The sequence below is a fragment of the Hylobates moloch genome, unplaced genomic scaffold (genome assembly GCF_009828535.3).
Source record: "Hylobates moloch isolate HMO894 unplaced genomic scaffold, HMol_V3 SCAFFOLD_14, whole genome shotgun sequence".
Taxonomy (NCBI): Eukaryota; Metazoa; Chordata; class Mammalia; order Primates; family Hylobatidae; genus Hylobates; species Hylobates moloch.
The window spans coordinates 11,217,755-11,237,683 of record NW_026652289.1 but is presented as its reverse complement, the minus strand read 5'-3'; the positions used below and the strand labels follow the sequence as shown (position 1 = coordinate 11,237,683).

The 19,929-nt window shown below is 44.9% G+C and overlaps 1 protein-coding gene across 2 annotated transcripts in view; it reads right to left on the bottom strand.

Annotated features, from left to right (window-relative positions):
* The window catches only part of RUNX1 (RUNX family transcription factor 1), a 1,082,664-nt gene that overhangs the window by 48,413 nt on the left and 1,014,322 nt on the right, over positions 1-19,929 (bottom strand). For both annotated transcript variants that reach the window (XM_058427503.1, XM_058427502.1), the window contains one exon: positions 19,502-19,606. In XM_058427503.1, coding sequence (XP_058283486.1) covers positions 19,502-19,606 — 105 coding nt within the window. The remainder of the gene's footprint in view (positions 1-19,501; positions 19,607-19,929) is intronic.

Sequence of the window (19,929 nt, the reverse complement as noted above, 5' to 3'; positions counted from 1 at the left end):
ACAGATGCCACAATCCTCCTCCCCTCTAGAGAAACAACATGGTCCCAGGGAAACGTGAATGCTAGCGTAGGCGTTAAGAATTCTCCATTCTAAATCTGCTTTTCTACCAAACTTTGCTGTGGACAAGAGCAAGTCTCTTCATCACTGAGGCTCCATATCTGGAAGCCTGGAATTAAGAGACTAAGAAGGATTACTCCAAGGGACTCTAAAAGCATCCACAGCAATTATATCTGCTGCGATTATCTACTCAACTGGTTCTAAGCATGGTCTTTCTTGAACAACTTCTAATGAGATTACGACTTTCAAAGTTTTCCCTTTTGTCTTTTTTCAGGCAGACATCTGGCCTCTGCAAGCCAGTGCCAAGTCTAACTGTCAGGTTGGTCTCAGAGCTCTGTCTTGATCCCCACCAGGTCGCCCAGCCTGGGAACCCACCTGGCCTGCTCTATCTTTCCCTGTACTGGGGGTCAGCAGCTTTGCATGAGGTGTCTTAAGAATTCACTCTCCCTCTGCCTCCGGCTGTTTCATCAGTGACCCTTTGGACAGTTAGTTATGAGTGACCTTGGACTTTAGTATTCAAAGGTGCTCTCCTCTCTCCCTTAAGCCTTCACAGAGCCGTTCGTGCTACCCTACTGACTGGGACATTCCATTCTGCTTTCACCCCTCCCCTTCTATCATCCCAACGCTGAGTCCAGAGGGAGTGGGACATTAAACCCACCTTAAAATTTGCTAGGAAGTTGTCAGAGGCTACACCTGGGAAGAAAGCCACTCTGCGGAACACTCATCTAGGCTCTCATTTCCCAGCTTCTTGTCTGGGTTGGAAAACAATGATACATTTGCCCCGAATGCCGACCTTTTCCATCAGTGGCAGGAGGCACATAAGTCCTAGGTGAGTACCCGTCACCCATCCCGCCCACACTCCCTGTGCAGGCCCCCGTTCCTCTAGCTCATGGCCCTAAGCCTCCTAGAGGTGGATGAATCCTGGCAAGTCCCCTAGGGTGCCTCCACTTCCTAGGAATCCCTTCTACCCACTCAGGGATTTCTAGAGGGGTGATGCTTTAGCCCCAGAGAATCACCAGCAGGAATAGCAGAGCCTTTGGCTGGAAAGAGCTTTTGTACTCTTGTGGGTGGTAACAGGAAAGCAAGCACCCACTGGGTCCACCTGTGCACGGGGCTTTCCTACTCTGGGCCTTCCCAAACCATGGTCCTACAGTGGCCTCTCAGGTGACATAAAGTAAGGTTTCTGAGGTCAGGTGGCATTTTCTTAAGCCTGCTTTCTAAGGCAAATGCCCCCTACTTGAAACTAGAAGGCAGATGGGTTGAGCTCCCCTCTTTGCTCCGGCAGCAGTGGCCACCTTGCTCTTGCTCCTGTGTCACTGCCCTGGGGCCTTTGCACTTACTGTTTACTCTGCTCAGGAAGCTCTTCCCTGAGATCCCTGTGGACCTGACCCCTCCCACCCTTTAAGTATTTGCTAAAATATCATCTTCTCCCTGAGGAGTTCCTGGAGATCCCCTTTTAAGTTGCAGACTGTCCCCCGTCCAGCCAATCCCTAGCCCTTTGGCTTAGGTTTTCTCCATAGCAGATGTTAATGTTATCCAGGGTCTGCTGCACCCACGGGACTATAAGGTCTACAAGGACAGGGATTTTGTATTTTTTCTGCACAGCCATATCTCCAGCACCTACAAAACCACCTGGAGCCTAGGAGGCTCACTAATGTTGGCTGAATGAAGGAATGAGTACTCAGGTCCTTCATGATTAGTGCCGTCCAATCACCCTCCACTAGGTTGTGGGAAAGTAGAAATCATTTCAGGTGAAGGAAGTTAGGAAGTTGTAATTAAAGTTTTCAGCTGAAATGTAACTAGAGAAAAACTTCTTGAGAAAAAGTACAGTATCATAACTGAGCATAGTTTCAGGGAGAATTGTCTCATTAGAAGTTAAGTCAGTCCGGGCACGGTGGCTCATCCCAGCACTTTGGGAGGCTGATGCAGGTGGGTCACTTGAGGTCAGGAGTTCAAGACCAGCCTGGCCAACGTCGTGAAACCCCATCTCCACTAAAAATATAAAAAAATTAGCCAAGCATGTTGGCGCGCACCTGTAGTCCCAGCTACTTGGGAGACTGAGGCAGGAGAATCTCTTGAAACCAGGAGGTGGAGGCTGTAGTACTCCAAGATCGCTCCACTGCACTCCAGACTGGGTGACAGAGGGAGACCTCTCCAAAAAAAAAATAATAATTAAATCAATCAGGAAAACTCATTTATTTTCATAGTAAAAAATAAAAAAAGAATGGGTCAAAGGCTCTTTTGCTGAGTTGAGAGTGGTACCCTGACATAAGCAAAGTCCACCAGCTTCTCCTGTTTCTTTATAGTGAGTACTCTGTCACACGCACACACACAGAGACATACAAAAACACACATGGCACACATGCACACACATACACACATACAGACATGCATGGACAAACATAAACACGGACACAGACATACACATAAAAACATACAGATGCGGCCGGGCGCGGTGGCTCATGCCTGTAATCCCAGCACTTTGGGAGGCTGAGGCAGGCAGATCATGAGGTCAGGAGTTCGAGAACAGCCTAGCCAATATGGTGAAACCCCGTCTCTACTGAAAAATGCAAAAAGTAGCTGGGCACGGTGGCACGTGCCTGTAGTCCCAGTTACTTGGGTGGCTGAGGCAGAAGAATTCCTAGAACCCAAGAAGCAGAAGTTGCAATGAGCCAAGATCACACCACTGCACTCCAGCCTGAGCGACAGAGCGAGACTCTGTCTCGAAAAACAAAACAAATTATAGATACACATGGACACACATGAATATACACACATACACACAGACATACACACACAAACACAGGCATGCATGTAAACACATACAGACACACAGACACCTGGACACACAGACATAAAACACACATGGGGATACACACATAAATACACACAGACACACATGTACATATGTCACAGACACATATTAATACATGCACAGACACATACACATACAAACTGGGAGAGACATATACACACACACATACATATATCACACAGGGACACACATGCATATACACACAGGCAGATATACAGACATGGGGACACACACATCCATACACACACTGACATACACACATATACACATACATACATATACATCCATCACACATCCATACATCCACTCACATACACACACCGTTCTGTGATAGCCCTCAGGACACGGGCCAAGACAAATGTAGCAAACAACAGTCAATGGAGAGGAAAGGCTGGCCAAGGCCAAGGCAAGATCAACAACCAACACAACTTCAAGCCAGGGACGCACACAGGCCTGCCCCTCCCCACCCTCCCTGTACCATGCGCCCAAGACTCACGGGACAAAAACCCAAACAAAATTCTGTTCCCTGAGTCCAGGGCTCATTGCCACGAGCAGTGGAGTTTTTTGCCCACTCACATGAGACTCGGGCCTCTTCTAAAAGCAGAGCACTCAAAATCTAAATCTGCCATCCCCAGTCGCCAGGGCTCACTGTCCATTTCTGTCTGGTGACTAAGGAGGTAACTTGAGCTCAGGGCAGAGAAGCCGCCTGCTGGCTTTTGCTCTTGACCAGAGGTAGCCCTCTGTGGGGGAAGTGGAGGCAGTTTCTTAAGAGGGGTGCAGAGAGCTCCCAAGTTCAAGGTTTTTCTTCTTCTACCAGCCTATAATCCCAACTATTAGCAACCCTCCCTAGGTTAAGGTCTTATCTCAAGGAAACCCCCAGTTAAGTGTAACTGAAAACTAACCAGAGAGTGGTAACCACCAGTGACATGGATTTGTTGATCAGAGTAGCCCCTGCCCAGGGACAGACTCTAAAGAGAAGGCGACTTGCAGAAGGGAAAGAAAGTGTTGGTGGCGGGTGGCGCACTGTGGAGAGATGGGCACTGACTCACAGAACGCTGCCTGGAGCTTCTGACATGGCTTTGGAGTTCGGCATCAGCAGGGCTAGCCCTGGGATAGACAGGCAAGTCGTGGGGGCCAGGAGAAGAAGATCTAGGAGGCACACACACACTGCTTGCGTGAGCATGTTACCAGCACTGCGGCTCTCCACACTGGCCTCCTAACCTCCCTGCAGTAATTTCAGTTCCCCTCCTGCAGCAGCAGATCTCATGCATAATTGGCAGAGACACTGAGCATGTTTGGACAGGACCGAGGTAAATGCAGGGCCCTTCCAAGGTTGGGTGATGCCTCCATAAATGCTGGACAAATAAATGAATGAGTGAGTGAACGAATGAATGAGTGAGCCCCTTTCCTGGACTAGATTTATTCTGGAATGCTCATCCAGCAGTGTGGAAGATGATCTCTCCTCCTCTGTACTTCTAAAAAGAGGGAAGGAAATTCCCTCCTATTTCTAAAAGCCCTGCCCCCTGGGCCTCGGGGACTTTCCCAACAGCAGGGGAACAGCATCTGACTCTGACCCTCTCTCCTGTCACAGACGCCAACTGAAGTTCTAGGCTGGCCTCGCAAAGCCCTTGGACAGATGGCTGAGCAGGCCCTGGCTGGTACAGAAGGACAGGGCGCCCTGGCCACTCACAGCTCCTGAGTAGTCACTAGTACAAAAGCCAACAGCAGCTAGTTGTTTTGAACAGAACGTTGACCCTCCCTCACAAATAAGGCTTCCGGTTGTTTGTGGCATGACAGCCTCATTCAGGCATCAGGCTCACTTCTATGCACTGTTGTCCATGTGCCAGAAGCAGCCACCTGCTGAGAAGGGGCATCTGTGAGGAGGGAGGCCTCTTCTACCAGTTACCTGAATGGGCGAGTGGCTGTTTGCCTGGACTCCCACAGAGCACAGCATGGTGAAGATGCTGCTCCCACTGTCTGCCACGTAACACTGGGAGGGAAAGGTCTGCTTATTCCAAGACATTAGCGCCTCCTATTCACCCTGGTGACCACATTTGAGCCAGTTAGGAAATGAAGGAAGGGAAGGTTCCATCCTTGCCAGGGATGGAGACAGGGATGGAGGCAAGGATGGATGCCCAGGACAGCCTTCTGTCCGGCAACATTCCCCCTCCTCAATCCTTTCCCGATTGGAAAGGTACACACCTTCCCCCTGGCCTGTCTACCTTGAGTCTCTGCCTATGGCTGCCTGACCTGGTGAGACCAGCCTCCCAGCTCCTCTGTGTTATGCAGGCAATAGGAGAGCGCCTTTTCAACAACTGTTTTGAACTTTCCTCTCCTTTTCACTCCGTCAACAGTCCCTCTTCTGTGCGAACACTCTGATGTGTGAAAGCAAGACCTCAGCTCAGGGAGACAGCCCTCATAAACTGCTGCAGATTACCCTGTCTTTTCCCAGCCGGAGGGGGACCCCGCCCCACTCCCTTCCCAGTCTCTTCCCCACCCCCAATTTTTTTTTTAACCACTTCTGCTTCCTTCATTTTCTCAGCAGCTGCAGCGCAGAGATATAGTAAAGCTACTGTATAGGATTTTGAAAGCGGGGCCTCCGAGAGCTTTCCAAACTCCGTACAAGCCAGTTATTCTCTGCCTTGTTTTCTTTGGCTTCAGGTTAGTAACACAGAATGAGTCAAACAGTATTAACTTTCAATAGGGAAGTAGTGTGGTCAACCGAAGCTGTTTGCGGCTAGATTGTGAAGATAGGTAGGGCAGGTAATGCAGAATAGCCCATAATACTGCGAGGAGGCAGAGGAGGGAGGCAGCCCCACTCAGAAACACTCCAACAATTAAGTCAACAGAACTCACACCATCTTTTTTTAGTTGGCTGAGGAATTAACACCAAGGTCTCTGACCAGCCAGCTTTGGGAAGCTGGCCATACTGGGGCTTGGACAATTGAGTACTTTGTGGGTTTAAGGATGTCCTTTTTTTTTTTTTTTTTTTTTTTCCAAATGTTGCCAAAGTCATGGGAACTCTAATTAGGAAGATTTCCCCTACTTACAGCATGTCACTCTGGTGTGGACCTTCATTCATCTCTTTCCCCGGCCTGGGGTATGAGTTGATCCATTCTCCCTTCTTCCCCCTTCTCCCCCTGCCCCGCCCCCACCTTCTCAGTCACAATCTTTGTCTTGACCCCTGTGGCCCCTGGGCTTTCCTTCCTGAGGTTAGAAGATGGTGCTTTGAAAGAACAATTGCTCCTACAAACATCAAATCAAACTTTTAGAAGCTGATAAAGACCTTAAAAATCATTCAATCTCCTCTTCTTTCTCCTTCTGTAGACGAGGAACCTGAGGGTCTAAGAGGAGACATGAGCTGCTGAGATTGACTGAGCTAGGCAGGGCCAGACAGAGACTCCACTGGCAGGCCCGCAGTCTTTCCACCAGGTCAGGCCGCTCCCTCGCCCAGGGCTCAAGATTCCTTTTAGAGTTCAATAGAGCAGCTCCCGAGAACAGACCAGCCCTCAAGACTCAAATTTCAGTGGTTTCCAGTTCTTTCTCCCTGCACTCGGCTACCTATTTATTTTGAGACTGGCTGAATCACCCAAAGAATAGAACGGGTTTCTCTGAAGCTGCTCCCGGCAGCATGTCAGCAAATGAACAGGACAGCGAGCTGGCCTCTGGAGCCTTGGAAGATTCTCACCTCCAAGCAGCTGCAGTTTTTGACTTGTCCTGGGAAACTGGCACTGAGACTCAGGGGTGTAACATTTCACCTCCCTGAAATCAAATCCAGAAATCTCAGGGGAGCAGCGTATATAAAAAGCCACGGGAAAAACGGAATACGGACTTAGCAACTCTTAGGTGCTCTGAGCCTCTTCCCAAGCCTTCTGGTTCTGTGAGCATTTCATTGAAAGAAAACGGAATAACAGAGTTTTAGAAGAAAAACTGTATTTGGTCTTGCAAGAGAAAAGTATATTCAAATAAAACTCAGTTCTCAACTATTTGCCAAGGTTACTTACTTCTTTTGTTTCCAACATTTAAAAAGGGTATCTAGTTGTAGGTAGGGAAAACATTAAGATATGCTAATGGAAAAGATACAATTTCTAAAAGTATGGATTCACGGTGGGGTCTGATTTAAATGTTTCAATTTTTTTCTCTTTAATTTCTTCTCACCAATCCTGAAAGACATGATGAGATAATATCTACTTTCAAGAAATCAATTAATTTTATTTAAAATCCCTAAGATTTTAATATAGTACATGCAAAACAATAATAGATTTTCTATTTTTTAATTATCTAATTATGTTTATATTATCTAATTGACAGACTACTTAAAAAGCACATTGATATATATTATCTCAATGTGTCCTAAAGAACCCTGTGTAGTACGCAGAACTCATAGTATTATTCCCATCTTATAGATGACCCAGGGGAAGCTTCTAGATGCTAAGAGCTTTGCAGGTCACACAACAGCATAGGCGCTTCATGTTAAGAAGCAGAACCGCATTTTGATAAAACCTTTAATTGGAAAAAGATCACCTCTCCCTCAAGGAAGTAGGGCAACATGGTTAACAGGGTTATGTTTCAATGAGGAATACATTTGTTGAAGCCAGTTCAGTGATGCAGTAATTGGAATTAATAAGAGGTAGTATGGAAGGAAAAGAGAAAAAACCCTTATTGTACTGTATCGTGAGGGTCAAATCTGCCAAGTTTTTTTTTTTCTTTCTTTTTTTTTTTTTAAGTAACTTGGCAATGGTAAATATTTGGGCCCCACTTGAACAGAATTCCATTTGTTTCCTCTCATAAGGTCTTTGGGACATGGTCAAGGGGCCTACCTGTCTAGAACACGTGCTTTAGTAATAGAAGCTAATCTTTAAGGAGCACTTCTGTGCCCAGCACGGTGCTATGCCCTAACATGAATTATTTTATTCAATCCGCACAATAATCCCCAACAGAGGGATATCATACTCCTGGTTTTATACCCGAGGAGGCTGAGCATGGGGAGGTTAATCTGATTCCGAAGGGGAGGCCGGGCTGAATCAGGAAGCCAGCTCTGGAGCTTCGCCACCAGCCACTGCTCCAGCTCGCCTTTCAGGCTATCTCTTTTAATCCTCACATTCCCTAGCAAGGGAGGTATCATGCAGTCCATTCTACAGATGGGAAAACTGTGAAATGCAGTTTTAGACTTGAAGCTCCAAACTCCTTTCTCACTCACTGAGGCTCCCTGAGCACCCTGGTTCACTTTATTTTTTGAGACAGAGTCTCACTCTGTTGTCCAGGCTGGAGTGCAATAGAGTAGTCTCCGCTCACTGCAACCTCTGCCTCTCGAGTTCAAGTGATTCTCCTGCCTCAGCATCTTGAGTAGCTGGGATTATAGGCGCCTGCCACCATGCCCAGCTAATTTTTGTATTTTTAGTAGAGACAGGGTTTCACCATGTTGGCCAGGCTGGTCTCGAACTCCTGACCTCAGGTAATCCGCCCACCTCGGCCTTCCAAAGTGCTGGGATTACAGGCGTGAGCCACCGCGCCCAGCCCCCTGGTTCACTTTTGAAACACTGGGCTATGCCTGGTGAACAGTGTCCAAGAGGCACGTGGGATGTGGCTCCGCATACTTCTCCTAGCTCTTTCAAATGAATGAACTGGAAATATCATACAACCACTTCAAAGGTAAGTGAAAATAAGGTGGTACCAGGAAAATATTCAAAGGGCCATAAATCTATGCAGTATCTAGGAACTTATTTCAAATGTTTACTCTTTATTTTAAATAATCAGAATATGACTTTCAAGCCATGGTGAACAAAAACAAATACAAAATCAAACAAAGTATCAAATGTTCGACATTTCAGTATATGGAAGTACACTGAAAGATTTCAATAGCAGTCTGGGTTTTTGTCAATAATTAATGGAAACTAAGTATATGCATATCATGAAAATACCAAACGAATGTACTGCCTTTAAATAACTTTCTAGGTGTCTAGAGAGTTGGTAGATTGATTCTATTGTGTTACTTTTTGTAAAGGCAAACAGAAAAGAACTTTGCTTTGGGTACATATATATATTTTATATTATATATAAAAATATATGTATTATATATTATATATAAAATATATGTATTATATATATTATATATATAAAGTATATGTATTATATATTATATATATAAAGTATATGTATTATATATAATATATGTATTATATAGTATATATAAAATATATGTATTATATAGTATATATAAAATATGTGTTATATATATATTTATATATAAATAAAATATATTATATATTTATATTATATATAAAATATATAATATATAATATATTATATATTATATATTATATATGAAAATATATAATTATTATATATGTTTTATATATTATATATTATATATTTTTTATATATTTATATAAAAATATGTTTTTTATATATTTTAGCTTGGCTTTCACCTATGAATGTGAATCCAGAATATTTGGCTATTCATGATGCAAATTTTACCAGTGATACGGATAATTTACACATAGAAGTTGATGAAAATATACCATGTGTCAATCATACTATAAAAAAGGAGGCCGGGCGCGGTGGCTCACGCTTGTAATCCCAGCACTTTGGGAGGCCGAGGCGGGCGGATCACGAGGTCAGGAGATCGAGACCACGGTGAAACCCCGTCTCTACTAAAAAAACATACAAAAAATTAGCCGGGCGTGGTGGCGGGCGCCTGTAGTCCCAGCTACTCGGAGAGGCTGAGGCAGGAGAATGGCGTGAACCCGGGAGGCGGAGCTTGCAGTGAGCCGAGATTGCGCCACCGCACTCCAGCCTGGGTGACAGAGCCAGACTCCGTCTCAAAAAAAAAAAGGAATTTCACATCTAACCAAATGTCACCGGCTTGTGATATGTCTGATAATATAGCCATAATGTACGGTATGGCTTCTGATATGTCTGATAATATAGCCATAATGTACGGTACTAAATTATACCTAATTTACCCTTTCTGTATTGCCAACTTTTCATAATTAATACTTTGATAGCAAAAAAAAAAGCAAACCTTCTCTAAAAGTTGCCTTTAAAGAAAAAGAATATGCAATGAACAGGAGAACACAGAAATTGCCAATCAGCTCAAATGAATTTAAACGCAGATATGGTGTAAGGGGGTACCTTTACTTATTTAAGCTAAAGTGGAATTATTATTATTACTATTATTATTTTGGTGGTAGTAGTGGTGTTCCATGAGACTCAGTGTATCAAATTCTTACTAATGCCTTTCCTAGTTATATGGCTTACAGGAAAAAAAAAACAACAAAAAAGACCCGAAGTCTTTGAGAAAACTCAAGGAGAAATTTTTCAAAATGAAAAATGGAAAGTGGCTAGAGTATGAAAAAAATACTAAATCTACCTGAAAGCACAAGAGTCGATGTATTTTAATGTGCTGGGATGCTGTGACTGCCAACCGCAATCCATCTGAAAGCTGTGGGTCCACCCATCCCCATGGGAGACATGCACCCAATGACAAGGCCTGACCATCCCAGGCAGGGACTGCCCCATTAGACCCCCAAAGGACACAGGCAGCAGGCAGAGCTGCCTTGCACACATGGAAGGGTCTCCAGTGCTGGTCATTGATTTAGGAAACTCAGTGGGTGGCTGGCCATGTTTCTGTGCTTGCAAAGCTTGGCTGCAGTGAGAGATCCCAGGCACCCTTGGGAGATGCGCTGCATTTGCCTAGTACAAGAATTCCGACCCCAAGACACCTGCTACATTTCACGTCACATTTCTAGGACAGTGTGGAGGAGACCTCTGTAGCTGTGTCATGCCTCTACTGAACAGGACCCACGTGTTAGATCTTAAGCACTGACGTTTGATGTTACCTAGACGTGATTTTTCTTTCTGACTTTTTCACAAAGTGCAACATTTGGGGGCAAGGCCATTTTACCCATTAGTGACTTAGGAACAGTGCCCAGAGTGTTCCAGGGCCCATAAATATACTAGAAAAGAAATTGTACTGGGTCTCAACACAAAACGAAATCCAGAAAAAAAAATAAAAACTTATAAATGTTTAATTAAACGTCAAAAAAAAGTGTACCATTATGGCAACTTCATGAATTTTTAAATTTAGGAGCCACAGATCTTTTTTGGTTAAAGTTTTCTCATTTCCAAAAGGATTTCAAGACTAAATTTGAATTACACCTGTCTTCTTTTGAATATGTATTGTGTGCCAGGCATGGTTCTAAGCCACAGAGGCTGCTGCATTCAGCCTTCCAGTGATGTGACAGTGGTACTACCACTGTCCCCGTTTTAGAGAGGCTCAGTCAGACCAGCTGCTCCCCCAGGAATCGGTTCCCATAGTGTTAGCAAGTGCCAAAATGGAGACCTCAACCCCTAGTCTTGATTACATACTGGTGGCAGAGAAGGCAGGGCAGCCACTTATAGCCAGAGAATTTCAGAACAAATTAGAAAGCCTTTAAAAGTTTTATAGCAAAAAAACGACGTCTATCTCATGTGCCACCTGAGTGCATGTGGATCTGCCTGATGTGATTTAGGATGGCACTGCCCAGGGAAGAGGAGGCCTCGGCCTCTAAGGGGCCAGTTTATGGGAACGAACTTACAGCTTTATTTTGCTGACCATATTTTGTTACCCCTTTTGCATGAGAACTAATTTAGAGATTATCTCGTCCCATTGCCTGGTTCAACAGAAGAGGAAAATGAAGACCAAAGTATTTAAGATAATTGCTCAAGTTCACTCCCACTGGCCTGGTGGCACCAGTGTGAAAACCCAGGTCCCTAAATTCAGGATCCAGAAACCTTTTTACATGTTTGAAGCTTAAGAAACAGAAGCCTAAATGCAGACAGGATTTTTTTTCTTATGGCACGTCATATAATGAATTCTAACAAGGACTGCAATACATTAGTTTAGATCCTGACCTCACTGGTGTGGCATTCAAATTAGTGATATGGTTTTGTGAGGGTCCAGACAGAAAGAGAAATTCGATGTAATGGTGTAAGTTTCTTCCCTCTTCTCTGCTCCCACATTGGACTGAGAAGGTGCCTAGATCATCTCTTTGGGTTTTCACATTACCTGGAAGGAACTCTTATTTCGTTTTCTTTCTACAGCGATACAAATGCCATCTTAAAAAATCTCAGTGGCGGCCGAGCACAGTGGCTCATGCCTTTAATCCCAGCACTGTGGGAGGCCAAGGCGGGTGGATCACCTGAGGTCAGGAGATGGAGACCATCCTGGCTAACACGGTGAAACCCCATCTCTACTAAAAATACAAAAAATTAGCCAGGCATGGTGGCACACACCTGTAGTCCCAGCTACTCGGGAGGCTGAGGCAGGAGAATCGCTTGAACCCGGGAGGTGGAGGTTGTAGTGAGCTGAGATCGCGCCACTGCACTCCAGCCTGGGCGACAGAGCAAGACTCTGTCTCAAAAAAACAAAACAAAACAGAACAACAACCACACACAAAAAACCTCAGTGGTTTCTGTGTAAGATGGGAAAAGTTACCAAGAATACACAGGCCACGCCAGCTCACTCAGAGCTGCACCAGGTGGGTTACCGCCACTTCTGGGACAGAAGCCCATTCTCTTCACGGTCCTCTTAGGTTCCCATTCACCCCAGGGGCCCTTTCAGACCTTAACCTCCACTCTAGGGTCAAGGAAATCTGTATGCATGTAAAATTCTTCTTCTTGGTCTGGTTTGATACTACTATTCAACAGAAATACATTCTAAAATTCGCTAGAAACGTTTAGGCACGATTATTATTAATGCTTTAAAAACTGCCTTTGCCAAGTCATCAGGTAGTTGAGGAGCTTAACACCGAAGGAATTAAAGTACCAGGGGGAAAGTCCCCCAGAACTTTCAGCTTGGCCTGAAATGCCTTTCAAAGTGGGGAGGAGGGGATATGAGTAAGGACAGCATTTTCCTCCTCTTTGAGCCTCTGCCTTGCTCCTGCTTTAGGTGGGAGGGGAGGAAGAATTACTTTCTAATTCCTGTGTGGATCAGGATTGCATCTAGGAAGAACTAAAGTCCAAGTCCAAGGAATTAAGTAGCTCATCGTTCACTACCTGGAAAATATGCTTGAAGCAATTCCCAGTGAGCAATGCGATTGTGGATTGGTAATTACAATCCTGAGATCACAGATTCATAAAACCATCTGACATTTTCATAACCATTCAAGAGCAAAGAGTGACACATCTTTTCATCCCCCCAGCGGCTACGTGCCGTGCACACGGGCCCTCTAGGAAACCCTTTGTTAAAGGGGGACCTGGACTTGGACCACCACTCTGCAGGTCACTCCACTTTACCCATCTTTCGTGTAGGCCAACACCGGAAGAAGAGGTCTATGTTGTACAACACCCCGGGGTCGGGTCCCCCTTCATGCCAGGTCCCCAAGTAGACCCTGGTGACAGAAGCAGAATCAACTGCTGCCACCTGTGACCAGCGTGGCCGTGGCTGTGTATGATGAACTCCGGGGAGGTGCGGGAGGGGAGGGTACTTCCTGCAGCCCTGCCGGGGAAAACACTGATTTCCTCCTGTCAGTACAAACAAATGATGAATGCCAAAGCAACAGGGCTCTGCTTTCTTGAAGAAAACCATATGTGACCCAGAACTTTATTGATAAACTCTCCTAATAAAAAATACAGGAATTACATTACCATGAAGCTCAAAAAGCGGCCAGCGCAGTTCTTAAAAACAGACCCTGGCGTCGGTGCGTGCCAGCGTCTGGACGCCTTAGTTTACATGTTGGCTTACTAGTTGTGTGACCTTGGGCAAGGTATACGATTTATTTTTTCTTCAATTTCCCTGCCTGTTTTTTGAAGATTATATAAATTAATATGCGTGAAGCACTGTGAACAGTGTTGGGCAAATAACACTATTTAATGTTAGCTATTGCTATTATCGAGTATTTTTATGATTAAGAGAAAATAACATTGTGAACTAGGTGTTAATCGTAAGAGCAATTATTTTTAGGTCCATTATCAGCATCAGTTTATAGGTTGGTTCCTTCCCTTCCTTCCTTCTTTCCTTATTTTTTGAGATAAGGTCTCACTCGACATGTCACCCAGGCTGGAGTGCAGTGGCACCATCTTGGCTCGCTGCAACTTCCGCCTCCTGGGTTCAACTGATTCTCCTGCCTCAGCCTCCTGAGGAGCTGGGACTACAGGCGTGCACCATCACACCAGGCCAATTTTTGTATTTTTTGGTAGAGATGGGGTTTTCCTGTGTTGGCCAGGCTGGTCTCCAACTCCTGACCTCGTGATCTGTCCGCGTTGGCCTCCCAAAGTGCTGGGATTACAGGCGGGAGCCCTTGCGCCTGGCCCACAGGTACTTTTCATGCATTTCTCTTCTTCACTTAAAGCACATTCTCCATATATAAAGATCCTATTTCTCATGTTCACATATTTAATAGGTTTGCTATATTTCAAAGTCATAGAAGAATTATACTCATATGACATGATCTCAACCAAGTACTTTAAAAAGCAGCTGAGTGAAGATTAGGCCCTTCGATCAACCTATTTTAACTATAACTCCCTCTAAAAAAAAAATCAGTCAGAAAGAAAGCTAGTGCCTCAGGAAGCACTCTACAGTTTGTAAGTAATGGCTCCACCTTGCCATCTCTATGAAAAAAATTAAAAAATTAGCCAGGCATGGTGGTGGATGCCTATAATCCCAACTACTCAGGAGGCTGAGGCAGGAGACTCCCTAGAACTTGGAAGGTGGAGGTTGCAGTGAGCCAAGATCGCACCACTGCACTCCAGCCTGGGCGACAGAGTGAGATTCCACCTCAAAATAAAAAGAAAAAAGAAAGCTGCACATTTTACCTTACTCCCTAGCTGCCCTCTAAGCCAGTATCCCAGATGTCACCTGATGTGTGGATGCTAGAAGCCCCACCCTTAAACAGACCATATCACAGACTCTACATTAACGGCCTGATCCTCAAGGACGGGCTGCCCAGAGAGCAGAGGCAAGGCCGCCTCCACCCAAAAGGAATCCCGTGAGCTCTAGACATGGTCATCCTTGCCTGTGAGGAGGGGGGCAGCTGCAGAGGCCTGTCCTTCCCTCCAGGCTTGTACTTCCCGGCATCTGCTGGGTTCTACCTTTCCAAAATTACAGCCAGCTCTTTCACTTTTAAAATAGAAACAACTATATTTAATTAAACAACAACAACAACAACAACAAATCAAGAGCTCAAGCAGAACACAGTCACGTGAAAGACTCCTTAAGCCTGGGGACAGACAGAAGTTATCTCAGAAATGGCCAATACATTAATTAACCTTTTTGATTTTTAATTTAGTTTCCCAATGTTCCAGATGTAACAAACACCTGACCAGACAGGTAAAGGCTGCCCAATCCATACCACCAGGACCAGCCCCCCAAGATGGGTCAGTTAGGGTCCCCACTGCTCACTCTCCTCAACCTCTCCTTGGCAAAATATCTCCCCCCATGGCATTGAACCAATTCCTGCATTCAAATTTAATGAAATCTCTGTAGAGAAGATGCTTTGGGATCTGAGTATTAGCATAGAGACAACTAAATTACAGATGTGTGAGCTGAGAGCTGGAGTTTTTCATTAGATCCTAGAAATATAAAACATACATTAAAAAAACAACTCTCAGCCATTCATAGTAGCTCATGCCTGTAATCCCAGCACTTTGGGAGGCCAAGGTGGGCAGATCACTTGAGGTTAGGAGTTCGAGACCAGGCTCGCCAACGTGGTGAAACCCTGTCTCTACTAAAAATACAAAAATTAGCTGGGAGTGGTTGTGGGCATCTGTAGTCCCAGCTCCTCCAGAGGCTGAGGCGGGAGAATTGCTTGAACCTGGGAGAGGGGGCAGAGGTTGGAGTGAGCCGAGATTGTGCCACTGCACCCCAGCCTGGGCAACAGAGTGAGACTCTGTCTCAAAAACAAACAAACAAACAAACAAAAAACTCTCACATATCCTTTTCTTGAAAAATCCTTTCACTCTATCTTTTGTGCTTAAGGAGGAGACACTCTCAGTATATCAACAAGCTACTAAGTGCTCTATGTGCTAATGGAAAACACAGCCCACCTTGGTGCTGGTAAGAACCCATTCCAGGCAGAGGATACCTTTTGATAGCGCTCTTGCTCCGTGATAAAGTTGATTTTTCAACAATTAATAATTTCTATATTACTCTAAGATATTTCTTAAAATCCTACGGAATATGAGAAAAACAAGTTTTGATTTTCTAAGGGGCAGGTCCATTACTATAAAAGAGCAAGAAACCATCTGAAACGAAAAACACTTTAAATTCTCTTTGGCGTATAGTTTTGGCTACAGCTTCACCACTGAAAACCCTGGAAGAGGGGAGGGATGCATCAAGTTTACCCATCGGCATGACCAACAGACGAGCTGTGGCACAGCTTCTCATTCTCAGTCCTTAACTTAATCAGCGGAATGGCAGGTTGAATGGCAGTTTGTCCATCCAAATGCCAAATAACTACTTTATTTAGTTAAGCTTGCACGCATACGTCAAGTCAAAGGCTCCATGCCTGCAATGAGGCACTACCATTTGCCCTTCTATAATAGACAGTCTTTGAGCTGAGCCAAATATGCCAGCCAATCATATAAGCCAACTCCTCATTTTAAATGTGAGGATACTGAGGCCAGGTCAAAAAGTCTGTAAGAAATAGATGATGTACAGACAGTATGGTATGGATGGAGAGATGAACAGATGAATGGACAGGTAGATAAATGAAGGACAGCACAGAAGTAGACATCAGGAACTCTTCATTCTGTTAACGCTTCATCATCAACTATTTCTTTTAAAGCTAGGCAAACCGTTTCATTTTTCTGGGGCTGATTTCCCTTACCTACGGGGTGATGATCCTAAAGGCTCTTCTCAGGCCCCTCCTAGCTCTCATTGTCTTTGAATTTATGAAACTAGAGAATCTTCCAAAATGATTCAATTTGGCCTTGGCAATGCCAGGGCCGTTTTGCCAGGATTTCTCAGAATTCATTGCACCGTAATCATGGAGGGGACTCGGGAGGTCTTATTCATCCAGAGATCTGGCAACATCTGGGCATCCTGATTTACATGCAGTGTCCTCTCTTTATGTTACACTGGAAAGCAACTGTGAGCAAAGCTTACTATAGAGAAGTTCCCACCCTGAATGAAGACGTTCAAACAATAAGAAACCAGCATACTAAAATTAGCAGTGATGGCCCCTATTGCTTCACAGGGCAAATAGAAAAGTCAGCATTAACCAAGTCCCCAAGTCACCCTGGGAGTCTGCATGCACTTGGCTTTTTTCTAGAAGTCCCTTGTGAAATGTGAGACTTTCTACCTGGGGCTATTGTACCTCTATATATCATACTTATGCTTATTCCATGCATTTAGTTTTTCCCCAGGCCCCAAATTCCATTTGGCAGGGAAGACTGTGTAAAAATGGATGCTTCTTTGGCGCAAATCCCTTCTGTCTTCTCAGAGGGTGCTTCTCCATATAACAACTGTTTTCTTAAGTTATAAAACAGCAGGGGCAGAGTAAACTGTATATACAGCCAGACCGTCACAATTGCATAGACATCTTTTTTTCCCTCTGACTGCCAATTCTTAAAAGTCAGAGTCGCCACCATTTGTTTTCTGAAGCTCAATAACTTTGTTATTTCTTTGACTGTTACAGGAAATGCTGGCAGTGAGGCAAAACCCAGCCTTCTTTATGCATGAGGAAATAAGAGAAGCAGAGGGTATACCCAGGGTCACCTGGCTTCGGCTCCTTCAGGCTGGTCGGCATTTGAACTGTCCAAGAGACGGCTGTTGCTTCTAGTTCTAAAGATAGTGATTCTACAGCCTCCTGAAGGAATCTTTCTCTAAGTTTAGTTACCCTCAAGGTCGATTTTCTTACACCTAACAACTGCCTCCCTCCCAGCCAGGCACCTTGCCATAATTCAAGCCTGCTTCCTCTTTGGTCCTCTGTGGAGAACGAACTTGCTTTGGTGTTTATGTTCCGTTTAATGCAGGGTTACATTAATGTAGGAATGTCCAGGTTGACATTCCTACTCTGGAAACCTAAGAAGAGCTCACAGTCATTCCTTAGACCTGTGTGGTCCTGTCTGTGTCTATGGCCTGCTTTTCACTCATAAAGAAGAATCAGGGTCTGTTATCAAGTCCCACAGTCTCCCAAGTGTAGGCACGGCCAGAAAGTCTTGATCAGAAAAAGCTGAGAGGGCCCTCTGGGGAAAAATGCAGTCAGATCTGGAGGGAGTCACCGAGCACAGCAAATGGAAGGAAGGGAAAAAGCAGACGAGGAACACCACATCCTGGTGGGCTGCCCCTGGTGGGCATGGTGATTATCTGCAGAGCTCCATCCACTCAAGGACTTTGGGAAAGTTGATGCAGCATGGGGAATGGTTCCAGAAGGTGACCCAGATGCCACGAGGTTGTGGCCAGGACCACGGGGAAGGCTGCCACAAAAGCTGCAGTGATCACAGGATAGCCTGCAGAGAACTACCTTAAAACCCCACCTAGAAACCACCATGCAGAGAAGGTCATCTAGAGGGGACTGGAGCAGTAGCCAAGGATGAAAGCAGGGATGCCCTACTGGGGATCACTAACATTTCCTGCCTTCATTCTCTGCATCAGGCACATAGCATCATTTGGCTTGATCTTAAAAAGAAGCTCTCATTATTATCCCCATTTTACAGAAGAGGAAAGTGAGGTTCAGCAAGGCTCTGTAGCTCACTGAAGGCTTAAGAACTCCACTGGCTTGCCCATAAAGCCCAAATTCTTAACCACTTCATTTTATAACCTGACCTCCCTGCATCTTGGCTTTGGGGGACAGTAGGAAGCCCTGTTTTTCAATATCCCTCACTCCAAGAAGAGAGTATATTAATTTTCCACCAGGGACCTGATACGGTTTGGAGACATCTGGATGCTGGGCGGGGGTGCTGGGCAGTTCCACAGACCTGGAACTGTAACCCCGCCTCAGATCCTGGGGAAGGGTGTGGTTCTGGAAAAGAGTGTTACTCTGCTGTTTACTCAAAGATAGTCATTAAGCCACTGTGAAGACGTCTTTTCTGCAGACTAAACAACCTCACTCCTTTTTTTAAAAGCTTTCCTCACAGGAGTGATTTTTTGGTACTATCTTTCTATATTTACTGGTTTTCTCCAGACATTCTTCTACCCTCCCACTCTCTATCTTAAACATGCCTGTAATAAGATTTTGATCTGTGCCATAGGAAGAAAAGGGTCATTTTCATAGTTTTCATCTCTGGCCCTCATGAATTAATAAAATGCCAGCATAGATGGTAATCACTCCCTTGTGGTCCACTCTGACCCTCAGACCTCTTTGGGCTGCCTCTGTGCCTGGCCACTCTTCCATTTACTATTTGTTTCTGATCCTGTTTAACTTTACTGTATATTGAGGAAGGAGTCCTTAGTTTCATGCTGCCCTGAATGGTTCTAACATGTGATTGAGTCAGCCTAATTTCCTTTTGCCCTCTAAAAGAATGCTTCAAAAAGAGCTCAGTGCACAGAAACAAGCTTTGAGTGGCGAGAGTATTGACAATGCAACTTTTTGGCTTTACAGGGGCCTGACATCCCCCTGGGGGAAAGGTTGAACCCAAGGATTCTGAGACATGGTCCCTGAGTATACCAGCCTGGAGGGTGTACCAGCCCCAAGTGGGTGCACTTACTTCGAGGTTCTCGGGGCCCATCCACTGTGATTTTGATGGCTCTGTGGTAGGTGGCGACTTGCGGTGGGTTTGTGAAGACAGTGATGGTCAGAGTGAAGCTTTTCCCTGTGGGGACACAATAGAGAACAAAACAGAATGAGGTTGGTGGCCTGCACATATCTGCTGAATAACCAATCATTAATATATGCTGTCCAGCCCTTCAGCACAAGTTATCAGTTTTAACAACACTCCCGAAATTTTGGCTTTGCTTCAATTCTGGAATACACACCTATGATAGTTGCCTAGGTGTAACACTTCATATAGTTATATGGCTTTAATGTAATCATCAATAAGCAATACAAGATCAAGAAAGATTAGAATTTATTTTCTGTTAAGTCAAGATTTCAGGAAACCATAGAGTCAGACTGGCAGCTCTCCACTTCTGGTTC